Below are 19,005 nucleotides of genomic sequence, written 5' to 3'. Positions count from 1 at the left end.
GTAATAGTCATTGTCAAAAAAAAATGTCAATGAGTTACCATACTTTTACAGTGAGGATTACCTTAAGTTGTTTCCTATTCAGATTTGTACTACACAGAAGCATGGCAATAAAAATAGAACAAGACAGTTCTGTTAAACAAAGTATTGCGGTACCTGTAAGCAAGATACTATAAGCTTTCAAAGTTACACATGGATTAGTAAAAAATCACAAATCATATTATTTAAAAAAAAAAAAAGCAGACTGGACGGTGCAATAAATGTATTAAAATACCAGTATCTACTGATTCTGAGGTGTAAAAGTAAAGATTTGGTGACCAATTCTATGCCATTGTTAATATCTAATATTTTCTTAATCATATTTTTGTTTTTAATATGCAAATTTCATATTGCATTCTCCTCTAAAAGAGGCAGTAAGTTATTAGGCACAGAATAGAAATCTATAAAAACACACAATTCAAAGGAATTTGGGGCACCCCATCATACTTAGGATAATGCTCATACTGTATCAAATGTTCAATTATTTTTTACCTAATTCTCTCAATAGTGTTTTTTTAAATGTTTTCAGTCAGGATATATAAGAAAGAAGAAATTATTTATCTTATTAAAATATCTTCCTAACTAAAGAAAAATTCATCATAAAAAGTTTGACAAATCCAAAAATTATAAAGAAAAAAATTAAATATCCTATGATGTTACCACTCAGAAAGAGCTACTATAAGCTCCTTTAGAGGGACAGAATTATATATAGAATTTTGTATTCTGCATTTTCTCCACTTATTTTTTTTCTACATTATAACTTGAATCATTGCATGGCTTTGTTTGTTCTATATTTACCACAAGTCTCATATAATATAAATGAGAATGACAAATTTATAAAGCTGTTTAAGGGAGGAAATATGCATCAACTCAATACTGTTTTCTGGATTAACCAGTATTTATTTCTATTGAATACAGCTTTATTTTCTCCCAAAACAGGATTTTGAAATAAACTTTAAAGCACATATTTCATCACTTCTCTGACACTGCTCTTAGTGAATTTTCAAAATTTTAAACTTTTTTCTCCCTTCAAATAAGCCATTCAAAAATTCATTTGTTTCCCTAGAATATCTTATAATAAAAATCAATCCAAGCAACAGGGAGTTTGTGAGAAAGTGGGACACTGAAATTAGACTGTATGATAGAAGGAGAATTTCCCTAAAGTAAACAGGTATCACATTATATTTGTCTGAGATGATCCTGATTTAATTAAAACACTTTTGTCATGGAGACATCAAATGGACAGTTTTGATACTTCCTTTACAAAAGTCAGAGGAAAGAGTCACTGCCACAACTCAGGAGCTCCCTGGTACCTTGCAAAGCAGGCATTATTTTTTACCAAGTTCTTGGTATGAGCGAAGCATTATGCTCAGATTAGGGGAAAAGACAGGTAAGGCTTGATCTGTATGCCTGAGGAGCCTATAACTGGACAGGAGCCATAGACATGCTTCCTTCTCTGCCAACATCCAGGGATCAGGGAAATGAGGCCACAGGAAAACACCGCCTGAGCTACCCTTGAGAAAGCAAAGATTTCTCAAGTGAAGAAGATGGCTTGCTTTTGACATCTAGCTTGACTTCTTTCTCCATAAATATTTCTAATCATGGAAATGTGTTGTATGTTGGGGAAAGAAATATTACTGTATCCAACCTCAAATAAAAAATCAATATAATTCTATTTTACCTAGAACAATCAGTAAATATTAAACCCACTTGGAAAACCAAGATCTCTGCTCCAGTTTTGTCTGTTTCACCTCCCCTAGGACACCTCACAGACCCCCGGGCTCCATACTGTCACACCTGATTGCTCCCCTTATCCCCCTCACTATCAATTTCAAATGTCAGTGTTATTTTAAGACTTTAGGGGACTGGGAAATAGTTCTTTCCCCTTCTCCCCGACGTTTAAAATCTGGCCTAAAGTTAACATTAAAAACTATTTTTTAGTATATTTTTACTTTGACTATAAAATGTCAACCAGGTCATAATGGTAATCAGGGACCAAAATATGGCTTCAAAAGAGTTGTTCTTAGAGAGACATAAAGCATCTTACCCAGGGAGTGTTCTTTTCCTTCAGTGTCTTTTGCTGTTGCAGATATAGGCAGTGACAAAGCCCCCAGAAGACTTTTGTCAACAGGCAAAGAGACAGGGCGCTCTTGCAAACTCCGTGTGGTCCTCCTCAGGACACCGTCTTGATCTCTTGAAGCCTCCGACACAGAATCCTTAATCTCTACCATTTCCTGGAAGCCCATTTTGCTCTTTTTTCTGCCTTTGGCCGGAGCACTGGCTGTGCGTCGCAAAATCCTGTCTCCAATGGATCGTTTCCGAACGTAATGGGAATTGTTTTCCGAAGAACCGTGCCTGGGATTCTTATTGAACAATCCCTTCAGACCTTGGAGCTGTCTGTTCTGAAGACACAAAAGGAGGACGCCTGGGTTAAGCAAATCCCATTGTGTCAACAACTTGCCTTCCAAATGACAGCTCCATGAAAAGTGGACACACAGCAACATCGTACAACCATCGAAGGATATTCAAACCAAGAAAACTGCAGCTCACAGCATGTTGACACAATGTCATGCACGCCTTATGGACCTTACTTTGTGATGAGGCAACCTTCTGTTTTTTGCAACCAAGCCACCCAGAAGCTTCCTACCCGGAGATGGCAAGGTGATGGGAAATGTTTCCACACTTAATAGACTGCTATGAACTTCAAGCCACCTTAAAGCAACAGATGCATGTTTCCAAGTGGGAAGCAGGAAATGGAGTGGTATGAGAGCATGCTGCCATGACCATTTAAAAAGAAACATGTCAGCACGAACAGGGCACCATGCCGAGAAACTACCTTTGTAGCTCCTAGAAAGTGCAATATAGTATAACTGGGGTTGAGTATTAAAGGGCTCCACTGCAAGGAAAGAAAACAAACACAACAGAAAACAATGTGGGCTCATTCAAGAAAGTGTACAAGTGTACACTTGTACAAGTGTACAAGTAACAACAAAAGATGAGAACGCATATGCGTCTAGCACTCCTTTCACCTTCAGTGATTTCAGCTTCATGAGGTACTCCGCTCATCACTGCCACATTGTGCTTTATGCATCCCAACCCAAATACACCTCCAAAGTAATCCATAATGCGACTTAGAAGTAGGCTTCTATTTAGGAGAACAGAAATCCTATGGAACACTTTGATTCCTTCCTGGCTCAAGTTTTAAATAAATTCTGAATGTTACTGTTTCCCTCAAGAGGATAAATACTAGAGATACTACTTAGTTAGGCTGGGATCCCTAGAAGCTCAAGAATCATCTTCCGACATTTACATTTCTGTGTATTTATGTCAGATGAACAGCACAGACAGAAACCGAGGACTACAAGAAAGTCAAAGAAGAAAACTCCAGCACTCTTAGACATTAGAATCCTTAGTGCCCCTCCCATACCAACTGATGGAAGGAAAAACCTTATACCCCCTAATTCAGCCTGAACTGGTCCACTCCCTAGAAATTGACTTATAGTCATGATATTAATATCAGCCAACATTTTTGAGCATTTACTCTATGTCAGGCAGCTTTCTAAGGATAATGTAGTTTTTTATGAGATGGGTACTATTTTTACCCGACCTTTATAGATGAGGAAGCTAAGGCACAGAGAATGTCTGTAACTCTACAAGAAAAACCCCAAGCAGTGCAGACTTTCCTAATAGAGAGCACTGGACATTCCTAGGTGCTAGCCAAGAAGATCCTAATAGTTCCTCCAAATCACATCTGGTCCCAGGAATTCATTCTAGTGGCCAAGTCCCCAATTACTTGGCATGACTAAAGGACAGCCTATTGATTTGTAAACCTCAAATGAGTTGTGTAATGAAGAGAGTCGCATCAGGAGAAAACTAGAATACATTCTTGTCGTCTAGTTCTTAAAAGAAAGTCCTTATAACATCCTTAAAAGTCCTGTGAGTGGCTTTAAATGCATTCATGGAGTTTCAGGTTTTTGGCTAAATACAACGGCACCAAATGAATGCATCCCTCCAAGAACGGGCTAGAATCACAGTCTGGTTAGTGCTGGTAATTCATTAAATATCTGAGACACCACATTGCCTGCTACAGCTGGCTAGGTCTTCTTAAGTAGTAAAATAAAACTCAATGTTTAGGTTAATATTTACTGTTGTACTAACAATAAATATACAAAGGAGCTTCTGAGAGAATAGCAGTTTTCTCCTAAGCCCAGAGAGGCCATGCCCCAAAACAGTGGAAGGAGCATATGTGGATCAGGACAGGACCTGACAGCCTGGCACACGGGGCTTGCTGGGCTTCTCACTGGTTTTCTGCTAGAGAACTTTGTCAAGATGTATGTGCCTTTGAAGCGATTAGTCAAAAAAATAACTTTGTTAAGGACCATATTATTGTCGCACATGACTTTAAGCCCTATACTCTTTCTCACCTTTCCATAGATTTCATTGATTGTTATATGTACAAATATAGATGCTTCTGTCAGTCCTTCCAGATAGACATGCCGGTAGCCTGAGAAAAGCAAAGAAAACAGTTTCCTTTTACTTGGACTTACATTTGGCTTTCCCATGGGTACAACTAAATGAAGTATTTGACTTTACTATAATTCTTTACATTTCAAAAACATGTTAACACACATATACCACATTTTATATAACATATATGCCAGACGTTGTATATATCACATATCATATATTAAATTTTCCAAAAAAAAACTGAACGGTCTGCCCAGAGAGGAGAGGCCAGCCTCTGCCTACCGGGCACTAAGCTGCTGAAGGTCACGGTTCTTTGTCCAACGAAGTCTCGTCCAATTGGATCATGATCCCACACCAAGAACCGAACCAAAGCGATGTCTGGCATGTGTACTGTAAATGTCAGGGTTTCTTCCCACACGGGGTTAAATCCTCAGAGAAATAGGAAGAGAAAAATCAGAAAAGCAAAGGGCTTGGCTAAAAATGAATTGGCAGCAACATCTGCAAAGCAGACTGAAAATTGCTTGCAATGGTTATTAAACTCGCGAAGATGACCAAGCCACTCCAGGGTGCCTCACTGACATAAAGTCTTGGAATTTGCCCCACTGCCAGAAAATAATTGGTAGGAAGATTGCCTGTAAATGATTACATTAATTCTAATAATCTTTGATGCCCAAATTGCATTGTAGGGGACATTTCTTGAGGTGATTTTAGAATGCTTCAAAAAGCTCAAAAAGTATCTTTAGTATTGATCTAAGAATAATGTTTTAGGAGGAAAAAAAAAAAAAGGAAGAAAGAGATCCTGCCTTGTAGAAATGAAAGAATATGCTTCAGACCCACAAAAGATTCTACCGCTATAATAATCACCAGCAAACATTTTATAAGGTGTTATGTAGGTTTCAATGCTACTGTACATATAGCATCTTATTTAATTGTTATAGCAATCCTCTAAGGATGGCAAGGCAGGAGTTTTGTGTTTTTTTCTAATTAAGAAAAAGGAAGGCATTATGATTAGCTTTCAAAGCTATATAATTTTTAAAAATCACACAAGTAACAAATGTTTTTTTTAAACTAAGAAATGAAAGTATTTTTAAATCATTTTGTAGTTAAGAAAACCGATATGCAGAGAAAATAGTGCACCTAAGGTCACACAGATAGTTACAGAGTCAACTCAGAATGTGCACTGTTGTTTTCCAGTGTCTTCCTATGAAGCAAAACCTTAATACATGGAAGATAAGTTTTCATAGTTATTGAAAATAAATAGATATATAATTCAGCCTATATTCTGAAAGGTAAGAATACATTTATTTCTTGATAAAATTTTCTCTGATGAAATAATTATATAAATGGATAAAAATTCAAGTACTCTCTAAGTTTCTTTTCTAAAAATTAATAAATTTTATTAAATACATGTATCCAGGAGGCATCAGCTACTTATTACTATTAAATGCCTCAACTAAGGATATAATTATGGACTGAAATCATTGACAGGTCCCTGTGTTTTTGTTACATTAGTAATGACTTCTCAAGTACTTCTTTAGATAAAAAACAAAAGACAAACAAAAAAACAACAAAAACAAAACTATGGCCATTGGTGGAAAAACGCAATATAGGAAGTCCACTTCCTTTACGCATGTTATTTCCTAAAGTAATAGGTTTCTGCTACTCCCTGAATTCCCAGATTCCTTTCCTTAAGCTAGCACTTAGGAAAATTCCTCTTAAGGAGGCACCTGGGCGACTCAGTCGGTTGAGTGTCTGACTTGATTTTGGCTCAGGTCATGATCTTGGGGCAGAGAAACTGAGCCCGGCATCTGGCTCGGCTTGCACTTGGTGTGGAGTCTGCTTAAGATTCTCTCTCCCTCCCCATCTGCGCCCCCCACCCAGCCCCGCTCATGCTCGTGCTCACTCTCTCTCTAAAATAATCTTTAAAAAAAAGTCTGAAACTAGTGATGTACAAAAATGTTGGCTAATGGAATTTAAATTTAAAAAAGAAAAGAAAAGAAAAACTCCTCTTAAGCTCTCACTATAAACCTCCAATTTCTTAAATGTTTTGGGGATTGTGGTTTAGAGTATTAATGACTAAAGGTTGAGAAAAATAGGTATTCTGTAATGTTTGTCAAATGTATGAACAAACACTATGTAAGAAGATTACCAAGAAAAAGACATGTGGCTTAGGTTAAGAAAGCTTTTTTTACATCATGGCCAGAATACAAGAATGGTGTCCACCCACCATATGGACATATTGAGAAGTAAACTGGACCAAGCATGCTGGACTTGCTTTTAGAGTTTTACATGCTCCAGAAAAAAATGAAAAGCCATCAAGACATATAGGAGTCATGAGTGAGAACTCTGAAGTAACTTACATCATGAAAATACGATTTAAAAATCTAAGAGGCATTTTCCTAAGTTTTTTTTTTTCTTTTCAGCGTAGCAGTATTCGTTGTTTATGCACCACACCCAGTGCTCCATGCAATCCGTGCCCTCCTTAATACCCACCACCAGGCTCCCCCAACCTCCCACCCCCTGCCCCTTCAAAACCCTCAGATTGATTTTCAGAGTCCATAGTCTCTCATGGTTCACCTCCCTTTCCAATTTCCCTCAACTCCCTTCTCCTCTCCATCTCCCCTTGTCCTCCATGCTATTTGTTATGCTCCACAAATAAGTGAAACCATATGATAACTGAGACTCTGTGCTTGACTTATTTCACTCAGTATAATCTCTTCCAGTCCCGTCCATGTTGCTACAAAAGTTGGGTTATTCAACCTTTCTGATTTAACTCAGTCCTTTAAAATACTATCAATTCTCTTCATTAGAAAAAAAATTGCTTCAAAAGAAAGAATTTAAGAACCAAATCACAAATCCACCAAAACATACCATGCATCTAACATAAACTCAGATGGCAGTTATGAAGTTTAGGGTTGTTTCTCTTCTACATAGCCAAATTTTTCTTTTTCAGAGCAAATTTTATTTCTAGAGCTTCTTGATTAAAAGTCAACAGATTATCATCTTACCATTGTCGTCTACTACACGAGTTTGATCTTTACAACAGTCAACTGGCAATCCAATAATTTCAACTTCAACAAAAGGATCAATGATCTATGTAAATAAAGAGAGAGTATTATTGCAACTCTATCTATGTATGTTAACTAATTTGAGAATATTGGCCAAAATGTCCATGTTTCAATAGTAACCCACTTTATTAGGTGCTTACTGAGAAAGAGAAACTGTATAACAGATTTCGGTATATGAAAGAGAAAAAAAGATTAAATTTTAGTTTGCCAATATTTACTGATGCTACACAAATTTTATCCAATGAACCTACAACTCCAGTTCAAGGTATATGTCTAACAGAAATGAGAGCTCTTGTCCATGCTCAGAGCAGCTGTATTCATATATGTAATATGTATTCATAATGTTCACATACTAGAAACAACCTAATGGTCTAAACTGTGGATTATTCATTTAATGACTCCCATACGGTAATGAAAAAAAATTCTGCAACATAGATATCATGTTCAGCTATTCAGACCTAAAAGGGTATACACTGAGAGTGCCTGCCTGGTCCAGCTGGAAGAACATGCAACTCCTGATCTCGGGGACATGAGTTCAAGGCCTATGTTGGGTATAGAGATTAGTTTAAAAAAAAAAAAAAAAAGAGCATATACTATAAGAGTCTATTTACATAAAGTTTGAACACAGACAACATTAACGTGTTGTGATAGGGGTTGGTGTTTGATTGGGGGAGTTGAGAGTAGATATTTACTGGAAGGGTGAATGGGAGACTTCTGAGGGGGTTCTCAGATGTTCTGCATTGATCTGTGTTGCATAATAATTAATCAAGCTATGCACATCTGATTTGTGTACTTTACTGTATTTAAATCAACTGTGTACTATAATGTAACTTTAAAAGTACCCAAAATAATAAGATTAAAAAAGAATCAATAGAAAAAAGTGAATGCTTAGTCTTCCTTCCTACCTCCCCCCACCATCCCCTCCCCTCCAGAAGGAGGAACCCTGCTTTGTTGGTCATTTGTAAACTCTCTTTCACCATGCAAGTTCTGAATAAAGAGCAATGAAAGACTGAAACCTTAAGAATCCAGAAAGAGCTGATCGAGAAGTATAAAGGAGAGAGAGTTATTTACTTTGAGAAAACATTTTAGGAGCTTGGAAAGGAAGGAGAAATAACAGAGTTTCAGGGAATAAGAGCTCGAAGTACATTGGAAAAACATGTTGAGAACATTGGGTGGATACACATATTTTTTGCTTACTAAATAAACCATGAAGTCTACTCATTCTCAATTAATCATTTGATGCTAGAAATTCGTCCTTTCAGTTGAGCCTTGTGGTAAAACTGAACTACTGGGTATCTCAGATTTTGGAGGGCAGCTAATGAGGATGACTACTGTCCCTGAGGAATTCAAGAAGACCACAGGCCTGAAGAGTAAATTCCTGCTTTAAAACTTGGCTCCTGTGTTGCTCCAAGCAAATTATGTACCTATACTTCTGTCTCCTTATCTGCAGACCTGGGACCCCAGTGTCTGCTTTCCTCAGACTGTAATCTCCATGACATCCTGGAAGAATGGAATTGGATGATGGCAAGTATATTTCTTTTTATTCCAATCATGAAGAAGCAACCAGGTAAATTCAAATGGAAGGACATTTTGAAAATAACTGGCTTGGACATTTTATAAAATGTCAATATCATGAGAACAAAATAAGAAAGCTAGAGAACTGTTCTAGATTTTTAAAGGACCAAAGAGAAATGACAACTAAAAGCCATGTGTGATCCTTCATTGGATCCTGAATACATAAAGAAAAAAAAGAAAAAAGAAGATATAAGGATAATTTGGGGACAACTGGAGAAAAAGGAATACAGATTTTACATTAGATAATATTATTATACCAATATTAAATGTCATGATTGTATTGTGGCTCTAGAGGTGAACATTCCTATTCTTAGGAGATAAACGCTAAAGTACACAGGTATTTAGGGGTCAAGATATCAATAACTTATTCTCAAATGACTCTATGAAGAAATGCCAATATACGTATATGGGTGTATAATTTTTGAATTTTGTTACATTTGCTTCATCTCTGTGTATACATATACATGTGTGTATACACATACACAGACATACATACATATATACACAGACATATATACATCTACACATGAAAGGGAGAGAAAGCAAATATAACAAAATTTAGTAATTTTATTGGTGAAACTAGATGCTGGAGATGTGACATTAATTTTACTAACTTGACAAGTTTTCTGAGGTTCAAAAATTTTCAAACTAAAAAGTCTGAGAGGAAAAAATATCAAGGGTCTTCATTTTTGCAGACAGTGAAGAAAAGAAAAAAGGAACTAATGGATGAGGATACATTTTCTGATACTGTCCAAGCAGCTACTCTTGCTGCTAAAAGGACAGAATGGAAGCAGGGAGACCAGTCAGCTGTGGGGCTATCTCAGCAGAACTGACGAGAGAAGAGGGAGGTTTGGATTAGGCTGGAGGCAACAGCAATGGAACAAACGATCCCGTATGAAGCTCCTACTTTCTGAGGAGTAGGACATGGTGTCATCTGTGAAAGATGAGAAGGAAAGTGATGGGAACACCCGTTTGAGGAGAGAGAAGGCTGGCAATAGCCCCTGTGGAGAACAGGATCGAAGGCTGACAAGGTAAAGGGGACGGTCACATAGCATCACCGGTCAGATGAGATTTGCAACAAAGAGTTTATGGTAAGCTAACAGCAGGGCTGAGTTGTGTCCCCACTCAACATTCAAGATCCAAAAATGCTGGTTTAACAAGGTGGAGTGGCAAGGGGCCTGAGGTGATAAACCACTCCGGAGAGGAAGAACATGGCATGCCTCCAACATAGATGGTGTATGCATTCCAGAAGGGACTGTCAATGCTTGCCAATAAGTCAGCTGATACCCGATGAGCTGAGGCCAGTGCTCATTTACAAACACATACACAGAGAGAAAGAGAGAGAGAGAGCAAGAACTCTGAAGGTATTTCAGATGAAATGTAATCACAATAAAATAACCATGTAATTAAGCACCTGGGTCATACACATGGCTTACCTCGCCTCGGTCTCCAAACATGGAGTCTGGAGGTTTGGGGAGTTGCTGTCCACTGATTACTTTCAGGATGAGCTGCTTTTTGGGGTTGGCAGGAAGTGGGTCACCAGAGAAAGGGTTGAAAGTACCTAAGGCAAGTAAAGTGGAGGTTAAAATCTGAGGCTGGTAACACGGGAACACATACACTCACACCCTTCGAGCACGCAGAACAAACAACAAGTGCTGAACAACTACAGTATCTCCTGGAGCAAAGACATGATCACATAACTATCAGTGTGGCTTCTACCTGAAGGCAATGCTGGCCAGCATTTCTATAGCTATAGTTTCTGTTAGAATCCATGCTCCCAAAGGCAAAGGAACAGGCCAATTTAAAGTATCTGTGGTGCAATTATCAATCATGGAGAGGGAGAAGAGAGGCATTTTCTTAGAATGCCAACAGTGTAGATGTCAAATTCAAATAATTTTCTAACTTAAACTATCATAGGTATATAAAGTAAATATAACAAACAGAGAGACCCAAAACAAAGCGAACAGCAGAGCAAGAAAACAGGCAAAGCATAAAATCCTGAAGGCACATCTGTTAACACTTCTTTACCTGAATTGCTAAAAACCCAATTTGGAAAATTTTTAAAGAATTTTAATGAGCAGAACCAAAAACAAGTATTTTTCTTTTCCCTATTGTTAGCACTGCTTTATAATTAGACTACACTGACTAAAAGGGCTTAATAAAATTGTCTCAGGTGGTATTTTAATTCTGCTAGCAGGTTTCAGACTCACTCAAAGATTGGGCTCAGACATTACATGGCAGCACAATTTATAAGCAATGCCCGCCCAGTGAGTATCACGCTGGGAGGCACTGGATCTCAGATGACAATTCATTGCTATTTATGACCCTCTTCATGTACATAACCTCCCAAGAAAACATTGTAAACATCATGCTACCCAAATGTTAAATAGTTGTGACCAGAGTTTTAATTTGCATGCAACACCTTCACCCATCTCTTTTTTAAAAATCATGTTGCAGGGGCACCTGGGTGGCTCAGTGGGTTGGGCCTCTGCCTTCGGCTCAGGTCATGATCTCAGGGTCTTGGGATTGAGCCCCACATCTGGCTCTCTGCTCAGTGGGGAACCTGCTTGCCCCCTCTCTCTGCCTGCCTCTCTGCCTACTTGTGATCTCCCTCTCTCTAATGAATAGACAAAATCTTTTTTTAAAAAAATTCATTTTGCAAAACACTGATGTATCACATTTTCCAGAGAGCTCCTCCAGTAAGGTGGCTGCAATTGGAGAGATGACTATGAAGTGAACACACACCTTTGCACATTTGCTGGGGTTTGAGGACGTAGCCACAATTGCCATTTGTCTTGAACTTGGCTCGATTTAATTGCATCATTCGCCCTTCAGACTGGTAGTTCAGTGCCACTGTGCAAGTTCAAAGTTTGAGAGGTTAGGCAAGACAGCAGCGTGGAGTCAGGACATACAGAGAACCGATCCTTCCCGAGGCATACACACCTAGCTGGCAACCCGCGTTCCAGTAGGGCAGAGGGTTGAAGTTACTGGAATCAATGCGGTAGGCGGATGGGTAAATCCTTGTGAGCTGCTTTTGGTTATAAATCATGAACTGCTCCGACTTCTGCTGAACCACCTGATGTGCTCTTGTTTCACTGAATGACAACACGTTTCCTGTGGTTCCTGGCAGTTTTTAATCATGAGAAAAGAAATGCAAGAACGTCCATCGAGAAACCACCACTCACAAAAGACTTTCTAAGACATCAGATTATGTCCTTAATAAAATGCAGAGCAAAAGAGTGAATTGAACCAGAATAGGAGTAGCTTCGGGCCAAGAAAGAGCCAGAAAATCCCATTCCTGGGACTCTTTAACCATTTGGGGTCAAATCTGAGCTACTCATCTTGCAATGGTAACTGCATATTTCTGAGTCCCATGCTCCCCCAGGAATTCAGTCATCTCACTAGTTCATGTCTGTCTGGCTAACAGGAAGAGGACTGGCAGGAAAATTATTTTTTAGGGATATGACTCCAACAGAATATCTTTGGCAAAGATCTAGCCAGTCATGGATAAATAAAATTATGTAACTTAATCCTGATGACAAAGAGGCATTCATTGAAGACATTCATCTAAAAAGCACACGTGAAGTACATATTAACTGATAGCATTCAGGGTCCAAGAAAATAAAAGACCAATTCTAAAGGAGAAAAATGGAGTTTTAATGTTAATTTGTTTAGAATTATGAAACCAGTCAAAAGCTATTTGGGCAAAAGGAATAAAAATGGAGAAAGACTTTAAAGAGTATTATAAAAAGAGAAAATCTCAGAAACAAGAACAATCTTTCACTATCCAAATAAACCATGGAAAAAAATAAAGGGAGGTAGAAGCATAGGAAGCCTATATTATAGTTTCTGCTGGACTATCCTCAGGTCATGTCAATCCAGGGCCAAGGAAGCACCAAATCTGTGGGTCATGATGGAGGTAACCCCCAAGCCTTCAATATCCCCCCTTTTCTCCAATCCTGTGTCTATAATGTCCCCATTACTCCTACTCCTTCACTGAACATCCTCATTCCACTCCCAAAATGACCACTCATATGTCGTCTGGACCTACTAGAAGAAGCCGACCCAAATAAAGACCCTCACTTGCCCAGAGCCTCATCATTCCAGTGTTTACTCTGACAAGCCGAGTGTGTCTGAACCCAGATGGAGGGACACAGCTCACGAAGCCAAGGAGTTGAACTCCATAGTCTTGCTGGGTCAATGGGGCCTGAATTGTATCCACCCCGTGCATGTTAATTAGAGCCCATATGGGCCCCACTCAGGCCCCAGTTGCCCTCAGGACTGTATAACCTTAGGCTTTAAACACTGGCCAAATGACCGACAGTTATACTCTGGGGATGCAACTTGGAGTGATCATAAATACAGAACGGAGGCAAAGAAATTACGGTTTTTAATCACACGATTTCCCTCATATACACTGTTTCCTTTTCACATATATTTTATTGACATACTTATTAACATCGTTTACGTTTGTCAAGCAGATTAAAAATAATCTTACTTGCAGATTTTGATGAGTAATGTTTTAAACATGATGGGAGAAAATCCAGTCTTTTTGACAAGCCTCAGTCAAGTGCAGTAACACTATAATCAGTGCCACTGTTTTCTCTGTCTCACCACATAAATATGTACACCACACTATCAGTAAGATGACCTTGCTAATTAGTCATATTATCAGCTAGCATATGAATAGATCTGAGTTGCTTTGCTTTGGGGTAAGACATGCATTCGTTATTTATTGCTCATTTTGTGGCTACACACGCACACACAACAAAAACTCAAGTTCAAGAGCAAAGAGTACTCAATATTATTTTCCATTAAGCTAATAGAATTATTGTTTCTGAAGGTATTTAGTAAAAATTATATTCCTTGGGGAACCTAAGTGGCTCAGCTGGGTAAGCATCCAACTCTTGGTTCTGGCTCGGGTCATGATCTCAGGGTCCTGGGATCGAGCCCTACGTCGGGCTCCCTGCTCAGTGGAGAGTCTGCTTGCACCTCTCCCTCTCTCTCTCTCCCTCTCCCTCTGCCTCTTGCCCTGGCTCATGTTCTCATTTTTTTCTCTCTCTCTCAAATAAATAAATATGTCTTCTTAAAGAATTATATTCCTTTAAACCAGATACACACTTCACTCCATTAAACCACTCACTGAGTTTATTTTCTAGCTATGGGCAGTTATTACAAGGACAGTTTCTCATGTGAAATTAATTTTATTTTTTTTAATTGTCTTATTTGAGGAAGGAATCAACACCAAAGGTAAGACAAAAAACAATACACTTGTGGAATGAGAAGAACAAAGAAGAGAGATCTCTGAGGAGAATCCTAGAGATTTGTGACAGACTTAAGACTTGGCACAATGTTGTTTTTCCTTTACTAAGATTGGGAAAAGTTGGGAAAATGAAAGATTTTTAATTTAGATTTCACTTCCACTAAAATTAGCATCAGGTCGAAAAGCCACATGCCTGAACAAAACAGAAATGAGACGGGAAGAGGATAAAGGGAAGAAGAGCAGCTAGCAGGGAAGCCCGGGGTACGAACACCTGTGACTAGGATTTCTCAATGCAACATGATACGGAAAACAGGGGAAAATCAGTGAAAGAATCCGTGCTTCTGAAACTCCTGCTCTGTTCAAACTTCAATCTGTGGGTTAAATTATCTTCATCAAAGAAAACATTTCCAATGACAAAATATGGGATTTTTGAGGTGCTACTTTAGTTTTCTTCTTTCTTCTGGTCATTCGCACTAGGAACACCCATCTGTGACCTGGTCACCAGACCAGGACATCAGGTCTCCACAGTTCACGCCTTGGGCAAGATGCTACTATAATGCATTTGTCTTTATATAATAATGAAGTCTTCCTCTGTCCAGCCAATCAGGGTACCGCAGTAATTAATATGGCCCTCACCGTGAGCAAAGACTTACACTGCCAGCCAGTTTCCTGACACGTTGGATGCTACCAGTTCCAGGAATGCATGCTGATGATCCGATTAACAAACAGTTAGTTAGTAAACAGTTGACAAAGGAAAGTCGAGAATGTTTCCCCAAGAAGAAAAGCTCTCTCCTTACCATCGTCCACGATGTCCTGGGCCGCCACAGAGTTTGTATACACCACCAAGTCAGAGAGCTCTCGGCAGAGCTTCATGGTTTTCCTGCGGCGACCCAACCTGTGACATACACAGCCAGGACTCAGATCACTTAGAGCTGGAAGAGGTTTGGTCTCCACCTTCCTTACCTGCCCCTAGTAGAGCCAGGATTAGAACCCAAGCGTGAGTCCTAGGTCAGCTCTCTTTCCACCACAATACCCTGTTCATGTGGTTTTATTCACTGCTCAGCTGAGAACCAGTGTCTTCTCCTGTATTTGTGAGTTCTGTTGTGAAGGGTTTGACTGCCACTGTTCTCCAGCCAGCAAGTAACAGAAGCGGAGTTCATCAGGCAGCTCCTCAACTTTGGCAGGAGGGGAACCTGGACTTCTATTCAAGAACATTCACAGCAGGTGATCCCACTTCTCTTACATCCTTTACTGTAACTACAGATTCAATTTTCTGTATCCTAAGGGCAGGAACCTCATACATCCTCTCTGTCCTTACTAGTTACTTTTATGTATGGATATTCTGTTGAAGTGAAGCTAAATATAAAATTTAATTGAGCACTAAATGTCCATCCCTACAAGACTTCTCTATGCTTCTAATTTCATTTAACTTCAGTCTTTCAATAAAGGCACACAGGTGTGTGTGTGTGTGTGTGTGTGCACGTGTGCACTTATCTATGATATAATTTACATTCCCCTGTGACTTTACAGTGTACACGAGCTGCCAGAAAATCATCTTATCATCTCAAATTCTATTGGCAATAATAAAGAAAACAGCAGCTAATATTTTTGAGTGCTTAGTTAATTGGAAGAGGGCTTATCAGCCTAAATAATTTAATTCCTTTAATCCTCACAATGACCCTAAGAACTAGAAAGATATGAGAAGCCTAACACACCCCATGTCAGCGGCACAGGAACAAGAGCTTCAAGTTTGGCTACCTCAGATATCTAGCTTTGCGCATGTGCTCTTCATCCATCAGCCCCTTCAGTCTCCTAGGAGAGCCCCCCAGACTAGCTCCTGTGGCCCCTCTCTCTTCTCCGAAGAGACCTCTTCCCTGACCACTGCCACAGCCAGCGCTTAGCAAGAGCTCCCTGTGGGCCAGGCGCAGTGTAGGTCCCCTCCTTGTGTTATTATCTCACACCCAGTTCATCTTCCCACGTCCTGCTGCACTGAGCACTTGACCATGTGATCCACGTCCTGCTGCACTGAGCACTTGACCTTGTGATCCACTTCTCTAGACACATACAACTAAAACAGCGAAGCTGATGGGACTGAAGAGGCCCCGGGAGTCTAAGCAGGAAACACCGAGGTACAGTCTCACCTGTACAGCTGGCTGGTCTCCTTGCCAGGATTCTGCTGTGTGTCCTCCTCGTCATCAGTACTATACGACTTAGACCGTGATTTTGTGGTTTTCTGCTGGAAAATCACAGTAAACTGAACAACAAACTCACTGCATCAGGCACACCTGCAACATCTAGAGAATGGACTGGGCATTGTAATATATGCAAAAAGGACAATTACTTGGAAGAAAACAAATTAGCCAAATATTGCAGCTTGACTTACCATTAATAAAAAGCATGTCTACGATCATAATTATATTTAATATTAAGACAAACCTGAGGGTTTTTTGCTTAAAATGGACTTTTAAGCTACAAAAGATGTAGGTTTTAGAAAGATGATTTAGTCATTCATTGAAGGTCTCCAAGAGCAGAAGAGTCATAGTTATAATATCTATTCAAATGACTGTAAGAGGATAAAATGTTCTTTTACTTAGGAAATTCACTATTCCTGCTGACTTATAAAAGATAGATTTGATAAAAAAGACAAGTAGTAATTTTTTAATGAATAACTTTTTCTTGCTTTTGATTAGCGTGCGCTCAAATAACTGTCTAAGTCAAACTGCACTTTTGAGATTTTGACCCGTTTTAATTTCTACCAACAGAATAAAAATTATTACCCACAGGGTTCAGGCTGAAAGGCTGCAGGACTAAAGGCTGCCAGAAATAAAGACATTTTGGAATGACGCAGTTTTATCCCAGCACATTAGAGATAACCCCACTGTTTGGCAATACATAACATAAAAAAACAAATAATGGGAAGGGATCCGGTAATTGCAAAAAACCTGCCATCAAAAAAACCAGCTTCCACAAGCAAAGATAAGATCTTTGGAGAGCACCCTTGACCTCTGAAGGCTGTGGCTTAGAAAGGAAAAGGGAGACCACCCTTGTGTTAATCATGGGACCACATCACCCTCCAGATTTTCTCTTACTTAACAAATAAAACACCAAACCAAACTGCTGGCATAAACACACTCAAGTCTGCTGCACTGACAGTAAGGTGCCAAATAAAGTCTAGAACCTTCTCCGGTGTTACTGATGTTTTGAAAACCTCAGGGTGCATTGTGTGCAAACACTAGCATCTGATGATCTCATGTTCCAGCCTGGCCTCCCACCCAGTGGGCAAGTTGGCCAACCTCTCTAGCTTCCTATTGTGTTTTTTTAAAAGGAAAGGACAATGACAGCTATTTTATAAAGGATTATTGTTGTGATGATTAAATGAGATGATGGTTGTAAAGTCATTCTGTAAGCCACAGAATATTGACTTTCAAAATAAATACTCTTCATATTTATTAAAATAACCCATCAACAGTCTTGTGGACATTCATTCTTATGATTTGAGTTCTAATAAATTTTAATTCTATTGTAGCTAAAGTATTTCTTCATCTTTCAATGGCTGCCTAATTGTACATTATGCAAATGAATTATGGACTGAAGAAGACTTTATGGGTGAACATTTTGGTTGTTTTCAGTTTTTTAGTATAATGACTACTTTGTCCAGACTTTTAATAAATTATCCTATTGATGGAGCAAGAAACTCCAGCTACAACATTCCTTAAAGTACAGGAAATGGCCTTACAGAACCTTCATGCATAAAGTTTACCACCCAATAACTGATTTCTTATATACTATGTTATACCTTTTCAATAAAAGGTATAACATAGTTTTACCGTTTTATTTAAGCATAGCATACATTTAGAAAAATGTAACAATCTGAAGCCCAATGACTTTCCAAAGTCACAAAATGATACCACCCAAAGGAGGAAATGAAGTATTGGTGCCCAAAAGCTTTCTGATCTTCCATTCAGAAAGCTTCCTTACCTCCTCTCCAAAGGTAACTACTATCCTGACTTACACCTCTTAGATCTTTTTTGCCTATTTTTAAACTTCATCTAAATCATACCAAACTGCATGTACTATCTTGGGTCTGGCTTCTTTTGCTGAATGTCATGTTTATAAAGATATTACTGTATGCAGTTGTTGTTTTGTCATTTTCCTTGCTGAAAAATATTCTCTTATGTAAACACACCACAATTTTCATTTGTTCTATTGTTGACAGATGTTTGAACAGTTTCCTATTTGTACTATTACAACTAATGCCACTGTAAATATTAGGTGTACGTCATGAGGCTGAAACACAACAACAGAACTGATAAGACATGGTGCATAATACAGCTTTAATGGATACTGAGAAATAGTTGCACAAATGCATACTCCCATTAGAAGTGAATAAAGTTCAAGTTGCTCAGCATCCTCACTAACCCTTGGTGCTGTCAATCGTTTTATGTCTGCTCTTGTGACGGGAATATATATGGGTATATGTAAAATCTCATCATCATTTAATTTGCATTTCCCAGGGGATTGGTAAGGCTCAGTACCTTTACCACACTAGCCATTTGGAAATCTTGTTTTGTAAGAGGTCACTTAAGTCTTTTGCCC

General features: G+C 38.8%; 1 protein-coding gene across 9 annotated transcripts in view; it reads right to left on the bottom strand.

The window, feature by feature from the left end:
• Positions 1-19,005, bottom strand: part of PLCH1 (phospholipase C eta 1) — a 91,064-nt gene that overhangs the window by 3,429 nt on the left and 68,630 nt on the right. For 2 of the 9 annotated variants that reach the window (XM_082743244.1, XM_082743245.1), the window contains exons 12-22: positions 16,551-16,645; positions 15,207-15,304; positions 12,090-12,269; positions 11,892-11,999; positions 10,583-10,707; positions 7,512-7,596; positions 4,786-4,932; positions 4,461-4,540; positions 2,873-2,932; positions 2,084-2,438; positions 62-89 (exon numbers count right to left, since the gene is read on the bottom strand). In XM_082743244.1, the coding sequence (XP_082599370.1) occupies positions 79-89; positions 2,084-2,438; positions 2,873-2,932; positions 4,461-4,540; positions 4,786-4,932; positions 7,512-7,596; positions 10,583-10,707; positions 11,892-11,999; positions 12,090-12,269; positions 15,207-15,304; positions 16,551-16,645 (1,344 nt within the window). In that variant the 3' untranslated portion in view covers positions 62-78. The remainder of the gene's footprint in view (positions 1-61; positions 90-2,083; positions 2,439-2,872; positions 2,933-4,460; positions 4,541-4,785; positions 4,933-7,511; positions 7,597-10,582; positions 10,708-11,891; positions 12,000-12,089; positions 12,270-15,206; positions 15,305-16,550; positions 16,646-19,005) is intronic. The other 7 variants (XM_082743237.1, XM_082743239.1, XM_082743238.1 and 4 more) reach the window with 4 other exon arrangements.

The sequence above is a fragment of the Mustela nivalis genome (assembly GCF_964662115.1).
Source record: "Mustela nivalis genome assembly, chromosome: 1".
Classification (NCBI taxonomy): Eukaryota; Metazoa; Chordata; class Mammalia; order Carnivora; family Mustelidae; genus Mustela; species Mustela nivalis.
This window is presented reverse-complemented; position numbering and strand designations above follow the sequence as displayed.